Below are 21,418 nucleotides of genomic sequence, written 5' to 3'. Positions count from 1 at the left end.
ATATTTTGCAAGAGAATGCTTGTTAGTATGGGAAAATAATGCAATAGTTAGAATTACTTATAGTTCCCTCTCATAATGCCAAACTTGTATAGAAAGCCTTTCTAGAATTGAGCATAGGGCAATAACCCCTCCTACCTCATAGGGATTGACTTCAATGATATTCTATAAGATTTATCATTTAAAATACATATAATTTTTTACGTTTATCAAGATGTTTGAGTTGTCTCCTAATGCATTTTGACTTCTAATTGTTTCTCTCCTCTTCTTGAATCCTTTCCATCTGAAAAACATAAGGTTTTTATTATTTGTTTTAAATAAAAGAATTCAGATATCAATTACATCAGAACTGGGGAAAAAACATTGCTTACTGCCAAATTTGATTTTTATAAATTTATAGTAATGTTGAGTTTTTGCTTATTAAGACTCAAAATTCAGAGAATTGAATAAAATATAGGCTCCAGAATAGGAAGAACTGTATATTATGTAAGAATTTCCTCATCTAAGTTATTGAATTTGCTGCATAAATTGTTCATATCATTCTCTATTTATGCTTGTAATGTCTGTGGCATCTCTAATCATACCTCTTTTTTGATTTCTGGTATTGAAAATTTGCAATTTATCTTTTCTGATTAGCTTATCTAGGGATTTCCCCAATTTTATTAATGTATTTAAAATACCAACTTTTTTTTTTTCTCAGGAAACTAAACATTTTTTATTCACATCTGGTCAGTAAACATTTATAACTCACATATCTGAAGCAATCAATGCCTTTTCAGGTCTATGAAAACATAAAGTTGTACATTCATTTTTTAATCCATGATAAACGTGCTTATTATTTATTTAATTATTTTATTTTATTTTTTGTATATATATGTTTGTTGAAGCATAGTCAGTTTACAATATTGGGTCAATTTCTGGTTACAGCATCAAAATACCAACTTTTGGTTCACTGATTTTCTCTACAGTTTATTTTCTATTTCATTGATTTCTGCTCTTTTCAATCCTATTACCATCATTTCCATTTTCTTTCCTTACTGGACTGTCTAGATAGCCATTATAACATTTAAGAGGTAGGATTATAATGGTTATTAGCTTGTTTACTTTCGATCTGAGTTTGGGGAAGAGTTTAATAATTCACTATTAAGGATGCAACTTATCAAAACTAAAAAAAAAAAAAAAAACAGGAAAAATCTCAGTTGCCATATATCTGTTAAAGAAATTACTATCTTTAATTTAAAACTTTGCACAAGGAAGATTCAAGTTCCAGATGGATTTACTAGTGAATTCTATCAACGCTTAGGTGAGAAATAATTCCACTCTTACAGAAATTCTTTCAGGAATGAACACGTCCAAACTTGTTTTATGAAGACAGTATTATCCTAATACCAAAGCCTGACAAATTATCCAGAAAGGGCCCTGAAAATAATAGAGAGACATTAAGAGATATGGAAGAAAGATTTAGAAATTTCAGTATATAACCCTCAAAAGTTCCAGATGGAGAGAATAGAAAAATATGGGATGAGAAAATATTTCTAATGCTAAAAGCTGAGAATTTTCCGAATTAAAGATATTAGTAAATATCTTCAAATCATATTAGCATAAATTCTGAGTCAGATTAGTAAAAGTAATTTCATAATGACACAAAAATTTTTAAAAACACCAAAAATAATTATAATCTAAGCTAATCTATTAAAATTGTGGCTGAAAAGTCATTTTCAGAAAAAGAAAAACTGAGTCAGTTTAGTATCTACGACCTTATTAATGGAATTCCTCATATATTTCAAGAAAGAAATAGAACATGAAACGAAGAAGTAGGCCGAAGCAGCATATTTGAGGGAAGAAATTAACTAACATCTAAGTAAGCCTAAATAAGCACTGCCTATATAAATACACAATAATAGTATTGCTTAATTCGTTGGGTGTCAGATAAGGTAGAATTAAAATAGTAGACAAAAATAACACATGAAGTGAACAATGATATGTAATTAGTCTAGGGAACTTCAACGTTCCAGATAAGAGTACAACTATTGATTGTAGTTCACTAATTAAGTATGCATGTTAAAGTTTAAAGGTAATCACTTATGAAAAGCAAGAAAAAAGGAAGGAAGGAAGAAGGCAAGCAGGCAAGCAGATAATGTGTATCTTTGCAACTAGTAGAGATGAGGAAAAGAAAATAAAGATAACAAAATTGTTGCAAAAGAGGACAAGAAAAGAAGGAAGAAACAAAGAAAAAATACCTTGAAAAATAAAAAGCACAAAATAAGGTGATAAAAATAAAATCAAATATACCTGTACATAAAATAAATGTAAGTAGATTAAGGTAGGCTATTAATGGAAAGTGTCAGATTGAGTTTTTAAAAAATTCTAGGTATATTCTTTTAAAAATACATATTAAAAGATAAGAACACAGACACCTGTACAAATAAAGGGATGGGAAAATGAGATCTCTGTAAAACATCCGTAAGAAACCCAGCTGTGTACCCTTACTACTGTCAGCTTACATAGGTACAGATGTATCTGATTTCACTGCTCATTCTACTGCTTAGGAGCAATCAATCACTACTTGTTGCCAACAGAAAAAATTCCAGACTCGATAGCATAATTTTTAAGGTTCTTCACCTTTGACTACAACCTTCCTTTGGACAGTTAAATTCATCTTTGATCTTGCAGCTCCTACCATAAAGCTGATATGTAGTAGACACTCAAATATTTTAGTTCAGATGAAAGTAAAAAAAAAAAAACAAAACCACAATTTATGCAATCATTGTAACATTTACTTGCATAATGTCCTCAACTTTTTCATCGGTGTTTTTTCCTTTAAAAAAAAATGAGGAGAAGCACACTTATATTGTGGATCTAACATATAGACAACTAAGCAAAATTCCTTCCCCCGATGCCTCTTCCTTCTCCCTTCTCCCACCATTGCTGTACATTATTAATAGCAAAAGACATTTTTTAGAGGATAATTTATGAAGCATCTTCTCCTATTTCTTATACTCCCTTCCTTTCCTCTACCTTCCCGTTTTTCTTCCTTTTTCTTTCTTCTCCTCTACCTTTTCATCCCCTCCTTCTTTTCTTTGCTCCTCCCTTCTCTGTAAATTAATCTGTATTATACCAGAGCTTAGAAAAACAAGTGATGAGGAGAGATGTCCAGCGACAGAGAAGTTGAAAATGGGAGTCTTTCCTGTTTAGATTTGAGATTTGACAATGACAAATGGAGTGATTGTTTTATGGGGGTCCATATGAGGGCCCATTTGTCCAAATTAGTGGTTCTTACCCAACAGGGCATCTGAAAGACTGTTTTATGAATCCATACTGTTTCCTAAACCATCCCCATAGGCACTAGGGATGGTCAGGGTGCCATTTTGTTATATGTGAGTTTGTATGTATAGTTTGAAGAAGATCTCTAAACTATTCTGATAGACTTCTCTTTTCACCAGCTACAGTCCTAGAAGAGAACTCCTGCTATAAATGGGTCAATGTCACACTTCAAGAGAAGCACCTCTCTCACTACAAGATAAACACTCTTATAGCTATTATACAGGGAACTTATACATGCTGACATAGACAATGAAGCCCTGAATGGGACAGGTGAATTTTCTATAGAATATTTTTTCCTATTGAGCAAGGATACCCTAACTCATTGACCCTTAACCATAAGTATAAGTCAGCATCAATGAGGAGCCTTAAAAAAATCAGATGCTTATTTCATCCCGAGATATGAATTCAATTGGTCTGGTCTTGGTCCAGGAATTGGCATTTATTTAAAAAAGTTTCTCAGATATTTCTAATAGGTAATCAGAACTAAGAAACATTCCCCAAACTGCTCATAATTAAATGGAAAAACTGAATATGTCATTTGGGAATTTTGTTTGTATATTATGAAGGGTGGGATCTAAGCTCACTTAGAATTTTTGCCAAAAAAATGGTAGAAATGAACTAAAGATATTAAATGAACTTTTTGTAGTACAGCAGATTATTAGGGGCTTAAATGTACAGATCTGTTGTCTACAAATTGTAATAAACAAGATATTTGGTGAACAGAAAAGAAACAAAGAAAATATCCTGAATGAAAAACACTGAGAGCTCAAGAAAGGGTTGGAGAAGTACATAGAACAGTAGACAAAAAGTGCTGGAGAAGGTGTGGAAAAAAGGGAACCCTCCTACACTGTTGGTGGGAATGTAGGTTGGTGCAGCCATTTATAGAAAACAGCATGGAGATTCCTCAAAAAGCTGAAAATAGACTTACCATATGATCCAGCAATCTCACTGCTGGGCATATGTCCGGAGGGAATTCTTAATTCGAAAACATACATGCACCCCGATGTTCACAGCAGCACTATTTACAGTAGCCAAGACATAGAAACAACCTAAATGTCCATAGACAGAAGACTGGATAAAGAAGCTGTGGTATATTTATATAATGGACTACTCAGCCATAAAAAAGAATAATATAATGCCACTTGCAGCAACATGGATGGAACTGGAGACTGTCATTCTAAGGGGAGTAAGCTAGAAAGAGAAAGAAAACGACCAATTTATATCACTTATACGTGGAATCTAAAAAAAAAAAAAAGAAGAAGAAGAAGAAACAAATGAACTTATTTACAAAACAGAAACAGACTCACAGATATAGAAAACAAACTTACGGTTACCAGGGAGGAAAGAGGATGGGAAGGGACAAATTGGGAGTTCAAGATTTGCAGATACTAACTACTATATATAAAATAAACAACAAGTTTCTTCTGTATAATACAGGGAACTCTATTCAATATCTATAGTAACCTATAATGAAAATGCATATGAAAAGGAATATATATGTACACATATGAATGACTGAAATATTATGCTGTACACCAAAAACTGACACAACATTGTAAACTGACTATACTTCAATTAAAAAAAAAAAGAAAAGTAGATCAAGAATACATAGGGAAGGAACTAAAATGGAAAAGAGAATAACAAAACAAAACAGTGGGTAGACAGGAAGAAGAAAGGATGCACAACTTAAAATGTTAGTCAATTTTTTATTAATTTTTACAATTTTCCACTACTCTATCCAATACCATATCTAGGTGTTTGGCCAATATTAAAACTAGATATCCAGTATACTCTTCTTAATTATTTTCCATTCCATGAAAAAAATTTAAAGATGAATTATCATATTTAATGTGTAGTTTTACATTTTTTTCTGATAGACCATTTTACATGATAGAAATTTACCTTTAAATGTCATTTCAAAGATAGAAACAAAGACGGAACAATTAAATACAAAAACAAAAGCAAAACCTTTATTCTTTTGGCTTGATTGTAATGTGATTTACCGTTCTTTATGGTAATAGCATTTTCCTGCATGCATTTCACCAACACACTACAAGTCAATAGCTTCAGTATAAAGAATCTACATTTAATGTTGCCTGTGAAAGAAACACAAAATGTTTAGCTGTAACTGGTAATATAATTTTTGTGGAAAAAGCTTAGATCCCATATCATATCTGATAAAGTTCTAATGCCTTATGGGTTGGTAAAGATATGATCTATCTGTGTAAACAAACACTGGAAAAGACTGATGATTTACTGAGTAAAAAGACTAGGTGGAAACATCTGGTTCAAGCAATGCCAAGAGTATCAGCTGATCTTTTCTTAAGCCTCTTTCGATGATAAGGCATCACTATTTGAAAGCAAATAAATGCTGGACTCAGTCTGAGATTTGTTTCACATTGAAATGTGTGCAAAGTTTACAGTACTAATAAAAAAGCAGGAATCTACACTGCATGTTAGTCTTTCTTATTTTGTGAAGTGCTTTAATTTAAAAGTGCTAGGAACAGAAACTAACAATAGTGACTGTGACATCAACCTGAAGATACTTTTAATTTCTCATTTTATGTACAAAAGGCTGAAAAATAAAATAAAATGAACTTTGTACAGTATTTATATTTTCTTAGAAAACTCTAACCATATGTTTTCAACAGAATTTAGCAGCTTGCAACATGTTTATACATTGGGCTTTTTACCATAGAGTATTCAATTAAGATTGGAAGGATAAAAAGCAAGAAGCTCTTCCTTGGTTGCTGCAACCTATTGCTTAAATGACATGAAGAATGAGGTCTTGGTTGAACAGCTTGCTTCACTTTACCACTGACATATGGCTTCCCATATCTGACTTCTGAACAGTGGAAGGAATAAGATGCAGCAGCAGAGGCAAGATAAACATGCAGCAGTGACAGCTTCGAACTATAATGGAACCAATTACATCATATTACCTGTTGAAAGCTTGCAAACTATACTTACTGTGGTACATATTTGATGCAATAAATACTGTGCTTAAGTCGTCATTTTTGTTTGCTCAAACATGCACCACTGGGTAAAATTACTATTTACAAAGCAGACTTTCTTTTTTTTTTAATTGACATAATACTATGTCAACGTTACCAAGAGCAGAAGATGGCTAAACAATACTGCAGGAAAAAGCAGAATCAACTTTATAAAGTGGTGGTAGGGGATGCTTTTTGGTCAGTTCAGGTTCTTAGAAAGGACTGATAGGATACTTTTACTTTATGCCAAAGGACACTTATCAAAAATGTTATAGTCATGCTGTCAGGACTCTGAACGACTATGTAATGGTGTGTGTGTCTGTGTGTGCACGTGCATGTGTGTGTATACACATATATGTATATGTGCCTGTATATACATACGTATATACATATATACATGTACATATAATGGATTATGTAAAAATAAAACAACTTTTTAATGCTTGTGAATTCTATGGAACATTTACAGGCACAGTAAAATTTTTCTGGATGAGACACCTTAAAAACATGAATAGCTATTTAAGCACCTCAAAAATCTAAAAACATCCTGACATGAGAAGTAAACTCTTTCCTTTTGTGATGTGATTTTTTTTCGTGTGAGAATGAGAAGTGCAGCATGCCTTCATTTAAAATATTCCCAGTTATACGACAGAAACATAGAATTTCCTACCTTTACTCCCTCTCCCCAAACATAAATCCATTTACAAAAATAGTCACATATAATAGTAAACAACCTGTGAATTAAAAAAAAAGTGATAAATTCACAGCATACATTTTGTAAAAATATGGCAGATGTGGCAGTTAAAACATAAACAGTGGTGACAGTTAGTGTTATCAAGTGTCACGTGTTGAATTTACATAAAAATCTAACTTCCCTCCCCCCTTTAAACTGGTTCCTATCATCTGAGTAGCCATAACTCTCTGCTCTTCAGCAGTGTCAGCTGGTTGTGAACACAGAAACCTCCTGTTGATGCTGTTTCTCTGGTTTGTTGAGTCCCAGTTTGCTGACCAGAGGTCCCTGTCTTGTTATAGGCACTGACCTTAAGTATACATTTGTAAAAACAGTCAGTTTGGCATAGACCTCCTGTGGGAGTCTTGTTGACACAAACACATCACCATCACAGGCTGTAAACAATTGATCACAAAATGGAATTTTCTTCCTTTCTTCCCTTCTTTCTTTCTTCCTTCCTTCCTTCCTTCCTTTTCTCTTTCTTCCTTCCTTCCTTCCTTCCTTCCTTCCTTCCTTTTCTCTTTCTTTCTTTCTTTCTTTCTTTCTTTCTTTCTTTCTTTCTTTCTTTCTTTCTTTCTTTCTTTCTTTCTTACTTTCTTTCTTACTTTCTTTCTTACTTTCTTTCTTACTTTCACTTTTTACTTTCCCTGATATCTTTCCCTTTGTCTTCCTTTTCTGATTTGTCTTTTTCAAATTTTTCTTTTTCTGGTTTGGTCACACTATCATAGGAAGGTGGAGATGTGGTGGAGGGTGTTCCATCGGTTTTCTCTGGAGTTGAATTCTCATTTAGTTTATCTATGAGGGTATCTTCTTTGATGGGTGTTCCATCACCTTCTTTGCCTTTGTCTTTCTTATATATACATGAAACTTTTTTAACTTTTTGCTTCAAGAGGTAGCGTCTATAAGCCCTCTGGATAACAATAGCAGACACTTCCTCTTGTTTGCGTTTCAAAGTGGTTGTAATGGGCTCATAGGAGACTTTGGAGGGGTTCGATGCCATGAATCTCTCTTCCATCTGTATTCGAAGGGCATCCATCTCTCCACTTTCACCCAAAACACGCTTTGTAAAGGCAAATAAGATGTCAAGGCAGTGGATCCTGTCCCCACTGACCATGGGCAGATCCATGGCAATGAGTTGGACTTTGTTTGGTTTTGCTATGAGAAGCGGAGGATCCAGGGCAGCCGCAAAATCAGAGAGCTTGGAGAACTCTATGAACTGGGTGGCATCTGGGTCAAACTTCTCCCAAACCTCATAGAACATCTCAAAGTCATCCTCACTCAGGGGCTCTGCACTTTCTTCAGTAGCAACACTGAAGTTCTCCAGGATGACAGCGATGTACATGTTCACCACAACCAGAAACGATATGATGATGTAACTGACAAAAAAGAAAATCCCAACAGAGGGGTTCCCACAGTCTCCCTTAACAGAACTTCCGGGGTGATCTTTTTCAGGGTCACAGTCTGGAGGTCCACTGTTGAGAATAGGTGCTAGTAGCCCATCCCAGCCAGCAGAGGTTGTGATCTGGAACAGGCAGATCATGCTGTTGCCAAAGGTTTCAAAGTTGAACATGTCATCAATTCCAACTTCCCTCTTAACATAGGCGAAGTTGGACATGCCAAAGATGGCGTAGATGAACATGACCAGGAAGAGCAGGAGGCCGATGTTAAACAGTGCAGGAAGGGACATCATCAAAGCAAAGAGCAGCGTGCGGATCCCCTTCGCCCCTTTGATCAGACGCAGGATCCGGCCTATCCTGGCGAGACGGATCACTCGGAACAGGGTAGGGGACACAAAATATTTCTCTATCAACTCAGCCAGAAACATGCCTATAGAAAGCCAAGATACAGCAAAAAAGTGTTAATATTTAACAGCAGCAAATTAAAATTTACATTCTAAGATAAGCACTAACCAGTTTTACAAAATGTTGACATGAGAATTAAGTATACACACATTTACATGTACACACAATCTGCAATGTTTGTTTAGCAAAATGAAACTAATATGTTTAGTGTTACAACATTAACACTTTTATGCAAACTGAAGGTATTATTGGTCATTTTTCCTAGTTCAAGTAAAGCACCTATCAAAAGACACGATGTATGTGGCAGCCAAGTTCAGAAATGGATTTGTTTCTAAAATACTCTAATAGTTTAAGTATTTGCATAAGAATTGATAAGGCATTCATCTGGCACCAGGAATATGAGAATTCTTATTCTTCTGAGATGGTTTGTGACCCATTTTATTTGAGAGGTGACAGAATAATGTGCAGGAGACAATCCAGGCTTTGGAGACAGACATACTTGGGACCGAATCCTGCCTGGTGATTTTACACATTGCTAAATGGTGATAATATGCAGCTTTTTGGTTGTTGTTAGGCTTAACATTTACTGAGTCTTTTCTTTGTGCTAGGCATAGTGCCAAGTGCATTTACTTTCATAATCTCATTTAATCCTCAGGACACCACTTTACAAAAATATTTCCTGGAAAACCAGGGATTGGAGAGGTGAGGTAACTTGCCATAGGTCACAGAGCTGGGTAAGTAGTGAAAATAGAGAAGCACCAGGCCAGGTCTGTGTGACCCAAGAGTCTCATCCCTTAATCACTGTGTTACTCCCACATGTCACGGTCATCAGGATTAAATGGAATGGTATATTGTTTCAAAGTTCTATTTAACCAGGAAAGTGTATAAATAGTGGAATACTACTTTTCTCTCTATGTTTATGTTCTCTTTTCTCAAACAGGAAGAACCTTATCTTAAATTTCTTATATTTACTTCCAGATTTGCTGGCCTACACATAAACACTTAAAGTGTACTGACAAAATGAATCTGCTTTGAATTTTTGAACAAAATGTTTATTTCTGAAAAAGAGTATTACACACCATAGAAAACTATCTGAACCCAAAGATAATGTGAAGCCTGTATGAGTGTGAATATATATAAACACACAACATGCTATTCCAATTATCAAGGACAATTATTTATGAATGATTTGACTTCTCCTAGTGATTTATACGTGCAGGTGTGTGAGAATTGTTTAGTCAAAGCAATACTTGTCTGTACTACAAGAGTATGTTGAGTTCAGGAGTATTATGCCAAAGTTGTAGTTATTGTCTTCTGCAGTAAGACTAGCTGATAAATGAAAGCTGCAAAATATGAATTCTTTTTTTTACACATCATTTCATACACAGCATGCAATTAGAGAAGTGGCAAGCTGAGAATGGACTATTAATTAGAATTTCATTTAAAATTTTGGGATGAATGAGTAAGATAACACTTTAAAGTTTCAAAACACCAATTTTCACTACTTAATCTCTGTAGGTGAGTAAAAGCACTTCTTCTTACCTACAATGGAGAGAATGACCACCACAAAATCAAAAATATTCCATCCTATGGTGAAATAGTAATAACGAAGAGAGATTAGTTTCAGTACACATTCTCCAGTGAACAGAACAATAAACACCAGATTAATCCAGTACAGGATGTTTGTCATTTCTTGACTCTGATCATCGGTTTCTACCATCATGGTGACCATGTTGAGGCAGATGAGGATCATGATGCTGATATCAAAGACTTGTTTGGTTACAAAATCAAAGACCATTCCTTGGAATTTGTTCTGAAACAAAGAATATGTAAAATTCACTTAGAAAATGGAAAAAAAATCAAGTTCAACTTGTCTGATTTTAACATAGCAATATGAAAATGCAGCTTGTATAAGGACACTCCATGTTTGTTTCATACTTGGGAGAAAATTCTGTATATTGGAATATCTAACTCTTTCCAAATGTGTTTGTTTTGTTTACACTGTTCATAATACCAATTTTATACACTGACCTTATGTTAAGAACCACCTGTTAGGTTCTCAGTGCCCAGAATATCACCATGCGTATGATGAACAGTCAGTAAATATTTGACACTATAATGAATCTTTGTTATCCCATGGGTTGTGGATGGGTATTAGAATTAACCCGGTGTTTATTTCCATATCAGCATGATCAACAGAAAGCTTCTTAGAGCCTCTGCCCATTTAGTTTTCCAGTGGGTCACCTCAAGGTACAACTCCAAACCCTGGTAACGGATCACTAGCTACAATTTAAATCCCAGAATGTGCTGGAGTAACCTATATAACTTTGGAGGACTTGTTCAGCAAAGGTTTATGTTCTTTCACTTCATCCTGGCCCTTGATAATGATTAGCAATCCTTTGTCCCTCATTTGCTCCCAGGATAGTTTCAAACTTCTCAGAAATATCCCATTCTCTTGCCCTCCATTCTTACTTCTTTTTTGAGAATATCAAAGTCAACCGGTACAAAGAAACTCTTCTACTTCTGTTTGCATTTTATATTACCTTGATTTCCACACCTATTTTTTAAAATATTACTTCAAATTCATTGGAGGAATCAGTCCCTTTTCCTCTCTAAATCTAACCTAGACTACCCTATTCTTGAGCCACATCCTGTGCAACTTTATTCTATATTTATTCCCTTTCTCTTCAATCTCTTGAACTCTCCAGAATCTCTTGCTTTCAACCTAATCTCTCAATCTTAAGAAATTTTATTCTACTACTTCTTCTAAACATTCATCCTCTTTCAGATTTCCCTTTTGATTGTCAAATTCTGCAAACTAGCGTCTCCAATTTTCTCTCCATTTATGTTCCTACTTCATATTCTGCATGACATCACTACTCTTACAGTTGTGTAAGGCAGAAACTCATAAGTCATCTTTGTTGTTTCCTTCTTCACTTCTCATATTCAGTTAATAAACCTTTTAATTTCATTCCTGTGATAGCTCACAAATCCATCCCCTTTATTCATCTCTGGTTCAGTTAACCTACCATCAATGAAATGGTTCCAAAATGAGTCTACAATGCACATACTGCCTCTGTCAATACTAGTTGAGTGATCTTCACAAAACCCAAACTGACCAGGTTCCTTTCAATGGTTTCCCACTGCTCTAAGGACAAAGACTACTCTTGAAAATGGCCTACAAAGCCCAGAAAAGTCTGGCCAATCCTCACCTATTCATTCTCAGCCTGTCCCAAATGACGTGCTGCACTCCAGCATCGCTGGCCTTCCTATCTCGGGGCCTTCACATATACATTCCTTTTCTCTTCCCACTTTGCCTATTGACATTTTCTCATTCTTCAGTCCTCAGCTCATGCTTCAGGGAAGCTTTCCCTAGCTTCCTTGATTAATCATCCCCCTTTCCCTTACCAGCTCTCACAGCCAAATGGATTCTTTCCTTCTTGGATACTTCTATTTGTTGGCGTGAATATTCGATCACCAAATAACTCTATGTTGTTCAATATTTAATTCCAAATGCTCAGCATAGTACATTGTTAATGAATGACTTAATGGATGGATTTTACCAAACCATTTTCTAATTTGCTAAATTGTTGCCAATAATATTGTAGCTAAATGCACTGATTATTTCCCATGCATCCCTGCCTCTTACTAGGTAAATTTATGTCATTTGACTGAAATAAATAGCCTTATAAAATTTTGCTTTCAATTACACATCTATTTGTCTATCTAAATGCTGCCTTATTGATAAACGTCACTCCTTCATTGATTTATCTCTTCTTATAATGGTGACGTGCTCAAGGTGTCATGCTTAGCACTTTTTGAGGGTTTTATTTTTTTGGTATATTCTAATTGTCTTTCAAAAAATGAATCTGTCCTTCAGAGCTCAACTGAATTATGCCTGACACTCTAAAATCCTTCTTTCATATCCATAAGACGTAAATCTGTGTTTCCAAATGCTTTACAAGACTTTCGTTTATGTTAGTGGAATCAATAATTTCACATTAACTGTTTTAGATTCTTCATTATCTACATGTCCTCCCTCTTTTCCTATATTTATAGCTGTCTCATCCCACTGAGCCTTCTTATTGGCTCACTTATCTCCTGTGTTCCAGTCCTATTGGCATGACCTCATATTGTGGACTTACATTCTTGTATATAAGGGTTCATCTTCTTGTCTAAGGCTCAGCGTTATTTTGTCTCTAACATCTTCTCATATCCATCCCTAAAATCTCTTTTTCTTCAGATTATCATTCTGTTCACTTAATTATATTGCATTTTTATTTGTGTTAATTAAAATAAATTTCTTCAGATTCATAGTGGTGACCTTGACTCAGAAAATTTATATTTACTACTCACTGTTTCAAATACATCACTATTCTTGCCTGCAATATTTATTTCCATGACTTTGCAGTATACATGTTCTCATGGAGGGTATTACTATGTTTTCCTTCCTACTCATTCAAGTTGCAATATTTCTCAAAGAGTAGGCTCAAATTGTACATTCCTTATGCTGTGTGCAATATAACTATCCATTTTCTTCAGGCTTTTGGCTAACTTACAAACGAAACACAGGCATGGTCAGTTTTAGCTAGGCCAGTTTTACATCATCACTAATGAATTCATAGAGTCAGGATTCCTGGGGAATGCTGCATTGCCTTATACCATGTACACCTTGGGGGAGGAGTTCTGAGACTTAGTATCTGAGCCACACTTCCAGGAGTGATGGGAGAACTCAGGGACTCTCCTGACAACATTTCCCTGCAGTAACCAAACAGAACCAGTAGCCACTGGCAAATATGCAATTGGAATAGCTATAAAAAGTCATTAAAAGGATTATGTCATCTGATTTAGGGGCAAGATGCTAGGAGGAAATAGGAGACTTTTCTTAAAACCAGGAATAAAACAAGACCTGTGACTTGTTTCATTAGGGAGTCCATTCAATCTGCACAGTTGGACAGAATATGGGGCATATCTGATATGTACCAATTATATCAATTGATCCCCACTGCAGTCTGAGAACATTCAGTATTCCCCACACTATTATATATGAATATGTTTTCTTCTCTACATTATTAGAAGCTCCTCAATGATATCAGTCCTACGGAATAATATTGTTAGATAAGTTTCAACGTTTTTTAAATATATATTTTATGTCTATATAAAATATATCACATAGTCTATTCATACTATGTATATATAAAATACAAGTACTTAGGCTATTTAGGCTAGCTAGTCACATTGCTAAGGCAAAAACTTTGTTTTGCAAATTCACCAAAACTAGTATCTAGCAATTTGGGCTGTAAAAGTGGTAGATAACATAGCTTTTACTGTTGATGAAAGTGTGTTATTCTTACAGCAGGTCGAGGTATGGGTTTTTGTGGTTTCTTTGAACCCAGTTTTTTCATTGCATTGTAGTATTTCTTCTGTTCTTCCGTCATAAAAATGTCTTGACCTCCAAAGTAAAGAAATGAAAGCAAAACTTGTAAAAATCATGTTCTTTGCTAGCTATAAAATCCATCTTAGTAATTCTGTGAAAATTAGCCCCACATTCTATTCTAATGTTACTAATTAATACATGTATTTTGGAGATGCATATATTCAATACATAAATTATGCCATATTGGTCAGATTTCTACACTGGAAATATCAATATATGCTATCTGAATTATCACTTACTTAAAAACTCATAGATTATTAAGTACTTCAAATAATTTCTGAATTTATATTCTTTCTTTTTGGTGATTGCATTTACAGCCAAAAGGAAACAGTGTGATATGTTAAGTTCACATTTTAGAGCAAAGATGAAATTTTAGTATACTTATCTTTTTTTTCTGTTGGTTGAAGTTATCTATGATGACACCAATGAAAAGATTGAGAGTGAAGAATGAACCAAAAATAATAAAGATAACAAAATAAAGATACATGTACAGATTGTCTTCATACTTGGGTTGTAATTCTACCTATAAAATATGAAAAATTTAACTGTTAGACCTATACTTTCATAAAAAAGATACTTGAAGAATTTTCAATTCTCAAAGCATGTCTCAATTACTGGAAATTAAAAAAATTAAATAGCTTTTATGAAACATCAGGTTTCATAAACATTCAAACACCTATTGAAGAGGTCCTAAGACTTTTCACTGACTTGAAAGAATGAGACAACTCATAGAAAAGTCTGAATAATTAAAATTAATTTCACCCAATAAATGCCTAGATTATGAATGTCCTTTATAAGCAAAGACTTCAATGAGGCATGCAAAGTGAGGATTTCCTCTTCCAACAGACAGATGTTAAGAGTCACACTATTTTATGTTAAAAACTTTCAAATTTTACTCTCTAACTCGGTCTCCTCATTTGCAAAATGGAAATAATAGAACCTACACCTCATAGTAGTTGGGAATGTCCAATATGTTAATCTATGAGAAGTGTTAGAACAGTGACTGGCCAGTAGTAATAGATAAGTATAAAGGTTTGATTTATATCACATATTTCTCTTGATAGACTCAAATTATTACTATATGTATGGATATAGGTACATCAGTAGGATCCTTCCATTCTGAAAATGAGTCTACTGATTCATCCTACTAGCAGGCCTTAAGCACTATTTCTGTAACAATGATGCCCTCTCTTATTCAGCACAGGTCTGATTTTTTAAAAAGTATGATAGTTGGTTTGAGCTTTGGCTGTAATCTATAGTTTAGGTCTCAAAGGACATTGTCCTAACCAATGAAGTTAAACAGTCACAGATGTAATGAATGCAGATAGATGACCCATTGTGTCATGAAATCAATTTAGAGGGTAATGTACTATATCATGGAATTTTTTTCCTAACTAAAAAGGGTAAAATAGAAATATTGTAAAAGTACCTGCTCTTTCATGAGACTTCCATTTTATTTATGTGTGTGTGTAGTGGACAGTGATATAGAATGATACTTTTAAATGCCTTAAAATTAAATATAATACATACAGAAAAGTGCATAGCACATAAGTATAAGATGTAATAAATTGATATAAAGTGAATTTCACAACCCAGGATATTATCAGGGTGTCAGAAACCCTTGGTGTATTCTTCCCAAACATAAATTCTACCATCCTTGCTAGAGGGAATCATTATCTTGACTTTTATAGCAATTTTTTTTTAGAGTTAGTATTTAACTATGCATTCTTGAACAATAAAGTTAGTTGTGTCTGCATTTTATCTAGCAGATACATTTGTTATAACTGTTATATTTTTAAGATTCATCTACGTTATTGTGTGTACTGTATTCATGTATCATTTTCAACACTGTGTAATATGCAATTATTTGCCCCTTTTCTACTACTTTTGAGTTGTTTACAGTTTTTGTTAGTGCAAAAAATGTTATGTTCATTCTTGGACATAGGTTCTTCTATATATATGTATGTAAGTTTCTATAGAATATATTGCTAAAAATGGAATTGTGGGGCTAAAGAATATCTTGAACTTTAATGAATAATGTTGATAGTGCTCAACTTTTAAAAAGGAATATTTACCCATTTTTCTCCCCACCAGCATACTATGAGTTCTTACCGCTATTTATTCTTGGCAGTACTTGATATTGTCAGACTTTTTAATATTACCAATCAAGAAAGTGTGTAGGTGATATCTAATTTTGGCTTAAATTTACATTTCTCTATTGACTAATGAGAGTAACAGTGAATAACTTTTCATAGTTTTAGTGGCCAACTGGATTCCATCTTTCTTGAAATACTTGAATGCTGAGGAGTTATATAGCAGACAGCATATGCTAGGTTATTAAGGAAGAAACTGAAAGTAAGTTCCAAGTCATGTAGGTTATTGATAAGAAAGATAAAGAGAACTTTAAATGAATTAATCAAATAGGGAGGAACCGTCTGCAGAAAATGATAATGTAAGAAAGCCCTTAGCACAGTGAGTGGTAATAAAGAATAAATTATTACTCATTCAAAAAAAGCTTGTAACTGGGATTCCTGATAGTGATCATGGAGACACAATGCAGGGCGTCAAGCTCTCACACTCTCTTTTTTTAACAAGGTGAGGGAAAAAAAAATAACTCAAGAATTCTTTCTAAGTTACCACCTGGTATTTGGTGCCAGGGATAGAACATTTGGAGCTTACTTCCTATGCTCTGGCAATACACCAGAAGCCAATCTCTTTTTTTCAAAGTGTGATTTCTTCCTTTATTGTTAAATAGTGAGAAATTATGGAGATTATACAAAAAAACTTCAAAAGTGCTGATTTGTATAAGGTAGATTATGAAAACCCTTCTTTCTACCACAAAATCTCACTTCCCAGAGAGAAATACCATTAGGTTTTTTGTTTGTTTGGTTGGTTTTCTGTTTGTTTTTTCACCATTAGTCAGATTCCTCCTATCAACAAGAAAGAGCAAAAGCTAGAGGAAATCTGTGACAGATGAAGAAAGTGCCTGTGAGGGCCTTTATTTCATGGCCAGAACTGTCAGAACCAAAAATAAAATGTCTCATTTAAAAAATACAGTCAACAAATTTTTAAGTGCCAGGTGCCATGCTAGATACTAGAAAAGATATGTTAAAAGATTCACAGTGAGTAGAGAAAGACATTCAAATCAAATTTTGGAAGAAATAATGTAAGGCTGCGTATTTTAGTTTTCCAATATAGATGTGCTCTTTAAATGGACCCATAGTTTTATTTTATTGACAATACCACTAAATTACAACACTGTGGAAATAGTCACTGGATCAAATTAAACAGTTTTCCCTCTAAACAGACTTACATTTCGTGAATCAACAGCTGCATACATGATATCCATCCATCCCTTAAATGTTGCCTGTAAAAAAGGCACATTATTTAATTTTTTCCCTCACAAATTACAATTCTAGAAAAAATATTAAATATCAGAATTAATGGCCAAGATTCATTCAAAAATAGGTATATAAAATAGTTTGTAATTAATATTTAAACTCTTTGGGGAGGATGGTATAGCTGCATGGTAGAGCACGTACCTAGCATGCACAGGGTCCTGCGTTCAATTCCCAGTACCTCCATCAAAATAAACAAATACTTAATTACCTCCCCCCAAACAAAAAAACAAACAAAAGAAAATTAAACTTTTTGGGCAAACATATGCATTGAAAAGAGTTCAACTTCGTATTCTTCTACAACATCTTTATATACAACTTTAACATCTATAAGTAAATCATGATGGATTATAACAATATGATATCATAAAAGCAATTACCAACAACCTTTGATTCTGATGTATCTATAATAATATAACACAAAATAGTTTCACATAAATAGTACTACTATAGACAAACTGAAAAATATGCTGCACTGTTTGATCTTGATGCTTTCTTTTCAAACTTATTCTTTTCTAAATGGTATTATCAACAATCACCAATCACGATGGTTTGTTCTTGAAACTATCCTCAATATTACTGAATACACTATTTTGAGGCAATCATTCTATAAGAAGCAGTATTATAACCTGAAAACAAACATATCTAACTGCAATTTACTCTTTTAAATATTTGGAGGGGGGTGTTTGTGGACACAGTAATCCTGAAAATCTTGTTATATATTTTTTCAGTTCCTTAGTGCTAGAGGCTCCTGCAATATTTATATAGTGTTGGATACTGTGCAGGTGGATCATCTCAGGGAGCATGTAGACATGACTTAGAGTGGTCAGTTGAGAAGTTGAATGTATTTTTATGAAATTATAACAGACATAACAAACATGATAGGAAGGTTTTCACTGGCAAGAGAACAGTCTCCCTGTCTGAAAGTGTTCAAGCAGCAGGCAGTAAGATGGGAATCGAGGTAGGAGTCTGTCTGAGGCATACATTTGGTTATGGTGGTGGTAAAGGTTGGGTGGGTGGAGACTTGGCGAGGGTTTACATACTGTCTGGTACCTGAGAAGGAGGACAGAAATCGACTACCCTCCACACCTTTCCAACTCCACCCTCGCACCAGTGCCTCTACTTTGCTTAGATTAGAGATGGCCAAAACGGGGGGTTCCTCACAGAGATCTCAATAACAAAGACCTGTGCTGGGGAAACTAATGCATAGTCTGGGAGGCTATAAACTTTGTAGAGCTGTCCAGTGTCCAGCATGGTGCAGAAAAGTCAGACGGCCATGATTGAGGAAGAATCTATGCAGAAGAGCCTGAGGAAGTATGTATTTGCAAATACCAAGAAGAATTTTGGAGTCATTTTAATAACACATCACAGTGAATAATAAAGTGGTTACTCACTACTTGAAGCAGGGAAAGATACCCAAGTCCCACGTTATCAAAGTTGACTTTCACATTCTTCCACCGGGCAGTTTGGTTGCTCTCTATGAGGGCCTTACATTCGCTGTAGTTGTTGACCACACTGACATCAAACATTTCTCCAGTGGTGTAGTTAATACAGTGATAAAATTTGCCAGCAAACAGATTCACCCCCATAATACTGAATATTAACCAAAAGATCAGACAAACCAGAAGTACATTCATTATCGATGGAATGGCTCCTAAAAGAGCATTTACAACAACCTGGCACAGAAATGAGATGGAAAAAGAAGTGAAAAGAGAGTCAGAACTACGGAAGGACTAGGAATTTAGGTTATTATAAATGCAAACTATATATAGAAAATACGAGAATCAAGCTAGTACTGAAAGTTTGATTTTCCTTTTTCAAAACTAAAACTGCTACCACAGAAAGAATGATTTTTAAATTGGTAAAGTGAAAAGAATTTAATAGCTAGCCATTCTTTTCTATGCAACCATGTGCACACAAACACATGAGCATACACACCTACATACAAAATCCATTTCTGGTTGTGTCTGTAACATTCAGAGAAAGTCCTAAGTATTTTAAAATATCACAAAAAGTATCTAAGAGTTTCTTTTTGAATAGCTCAATCTACCCAGACAGGGTATCATTCATTCTTCAGTCCTGAGGGTATGTGGTCTCAGGTTTTGAGCCCCAGGTGATGACAAATGGCAGCACAGATTCCTCCCCATTCCTTTGTACCACCTTTCTAAATGAGTGTTAGGTTTCCACAGTTGACCTACTTTTAGCCATCTCAGCCTTTGTTTGAAAGCTGAAAGGCCAGGTTTGGACTTTAAAAGGTTTCAAAACACATCATAAAGAACAGTGAAAAAAATGATGAGGAATGATTTGGTGGTTTTAAATTACAGTGAGTGGGACTTCCTGCACATTTATAAATGGATGGAACGTAATAATCTTGACTCACATCAGAAGCCTACATAACATGCTAGAAATTTCCCAGAGTGGAAAATCTAGTTAGAAGCAATCTAATTGCTTCTAATTAGAAGTAATCATTCAGTCTTTGTATTCTGTGAGTGCCCCCAACAGTGTCAAGTTTATGGATGTCTGACAAATATTGATTGATTGGTCATGTGCGTATGAATGTTAAAGACACAAATTCTCCATGGATTTGTCATTTCTAAGGTTCAAAACAGCAGTTTGTTCTCAATTATAATTCCAACAAATTCTAAAGCATTTAGTCTTACCCTCATTCCTTCAAAGCGGGATAAGGCTCTCAATGGCCTCAGAGCTCTTAGTGTTCTGAGGGATTTGATGGCACCAAGTTCTGAGTAGCCCAGAGCATTTGCAGTTAAGCTAACCAATGAGACCTAACAGAGAAAGTAACACAATTTTCTTACTTAGTTAAAAATGCTTACACAATTCAACCTTGCTCCATGCAATAAACCAGTAGTTCTCAAACTTTGCTATCAAAATCACCTGGAAGGCTCATTGCAAACAAATCACTGGCCAAGGTTTGGGGTGGGGCCTGAGAATTTGCATTTCTTCAAATTCCCAGGTGAGACTAATGATAACTGGCCACACTTTGAGACCCACTGCTATAAACTTACGAAAAAGAAGCTATACATGTTCCTTCTTTTCAAGATTCTTGACAAGAAAAATTTAAAAAAATCAAACGTAAAGCAAGGAAAAGAATGACAAATGAAATCTTCACCTACAGATTTGTAAACTTTATCATTTCTCATATTATTTATCAGATCTGAAAGAGAAATGACATTTAGTACAAGTATGCCAGTAAACTATGCAAGCCACTGTTGACTTGAATATAAACACATTCAGAAAGATCTAGGCTTCTAAACAGTGGCTTAGTCTTTCGGTAAATGTCAGTGTGAGGGCATAAAACCATTAATTAGGGCAAATTAAAATAATTATGTTAAAAAAAGAAAAGTTGATATTTTTAGTATAACTAGAAATTATCAGAACAGTATTTTCTTTAGTCATTTATACAGATGACTAATGTAGTTGATAAAAGTAAAATCTCAGCTAAAAAGGAAAAGAACAGCTGCCATAGGTGGCACAGAAATGTCTGATTTTCTTTAAAAATACATAGAAAACTCATTAAAACTATATAAACTAAGAAAAGCTATTTTCCCCTAAAGTTCATCTAAATTTCAAAAGCAGAAAAATGAAAATAGATATGTAATATAGCTTTTACAAGTACGGTGTTAATGGACACTTGAAAAATACATTTAAAAAAATAAGTGAAGTACATAGAAAAATTTTACAATAAAACTTGACTTCTTCTAACTGCCAAAGAAAAATTG

The 21,418-nt window shown here is 34.3% G+C and overlaps 1 protein-coding gene across 12 annotated transcripts in view; it reads right to left on the bottom strand.

Annotated features, from left to right (window-relative positions):
- Nucleotides 1–5,028: 5,028 nt before the first annotated feature.
- The window catches only part of LOC105081961 (sodium channel protein type 2 subunit alpha), an 81,675-nt gene continuing 65,285 nt past the window's right edge, over nt 5,029–21,418 (bottom strand). For 5 of the 12 annotated variants that reach the window (XM_074363804.1, XM_074363806.1, XM_074363808.1 and 2 more), the window contains exons 20-26: nt 20,342–20,464; nt 19,076–19,357; nt 17,597–17,650; nt 14,669–14,806; nt 14,201–14,305; nt 10,389–10,659; nt 5,029–8,871 (exon numbers count right to left, since the gene is read on the bottom strand). In XM_074363804.1, the coding sequence (XP_074219905.1) occupies nt 7,676–8,871; nt 10,389–10,659; nt 14,201–14,305; nt 14,669–14,806; nt 17,597–17,650; nt 19,076–19,357; nt 20,342–20,464 (2,169 nt within the window). In that variant the 3' untranslated portion in view covers nt 5,029–7,675. Of the gene's footprint in view, nt 8,872–10,388; nt 10,660–14,200; nt 14,306–14,668; nt 14,807–17,592; nt 17,651–19,075; nt 19,358–20,341; nt 20,465–21,418 lie in introns of all 12 variants that reach the window. The other 7 variants (XM_074363812.1, XM_074363805.1, XM_074363811.1 and 4 more) reach the window with 3 other exon arrangements.

This window comes from Camelus bactrianus, chromosome 5 (genome assembly GCF_048773025.1).
Source record: "Camelus bactrianus isolate YW-2024 breed Bactrian camel chromosome 5, ASM4877302v1, whole genome shotgun sequence".
Classification (NCBI taxonomy): Eukaryota; Metazoa; Chordata; class Mammalia; order Artiodactyla; family Camelidae; genus Camelus; species Camelus bactrianus.
This window is presented reverse-complemented; position numbering and strand designations above follow the sequence as displayed.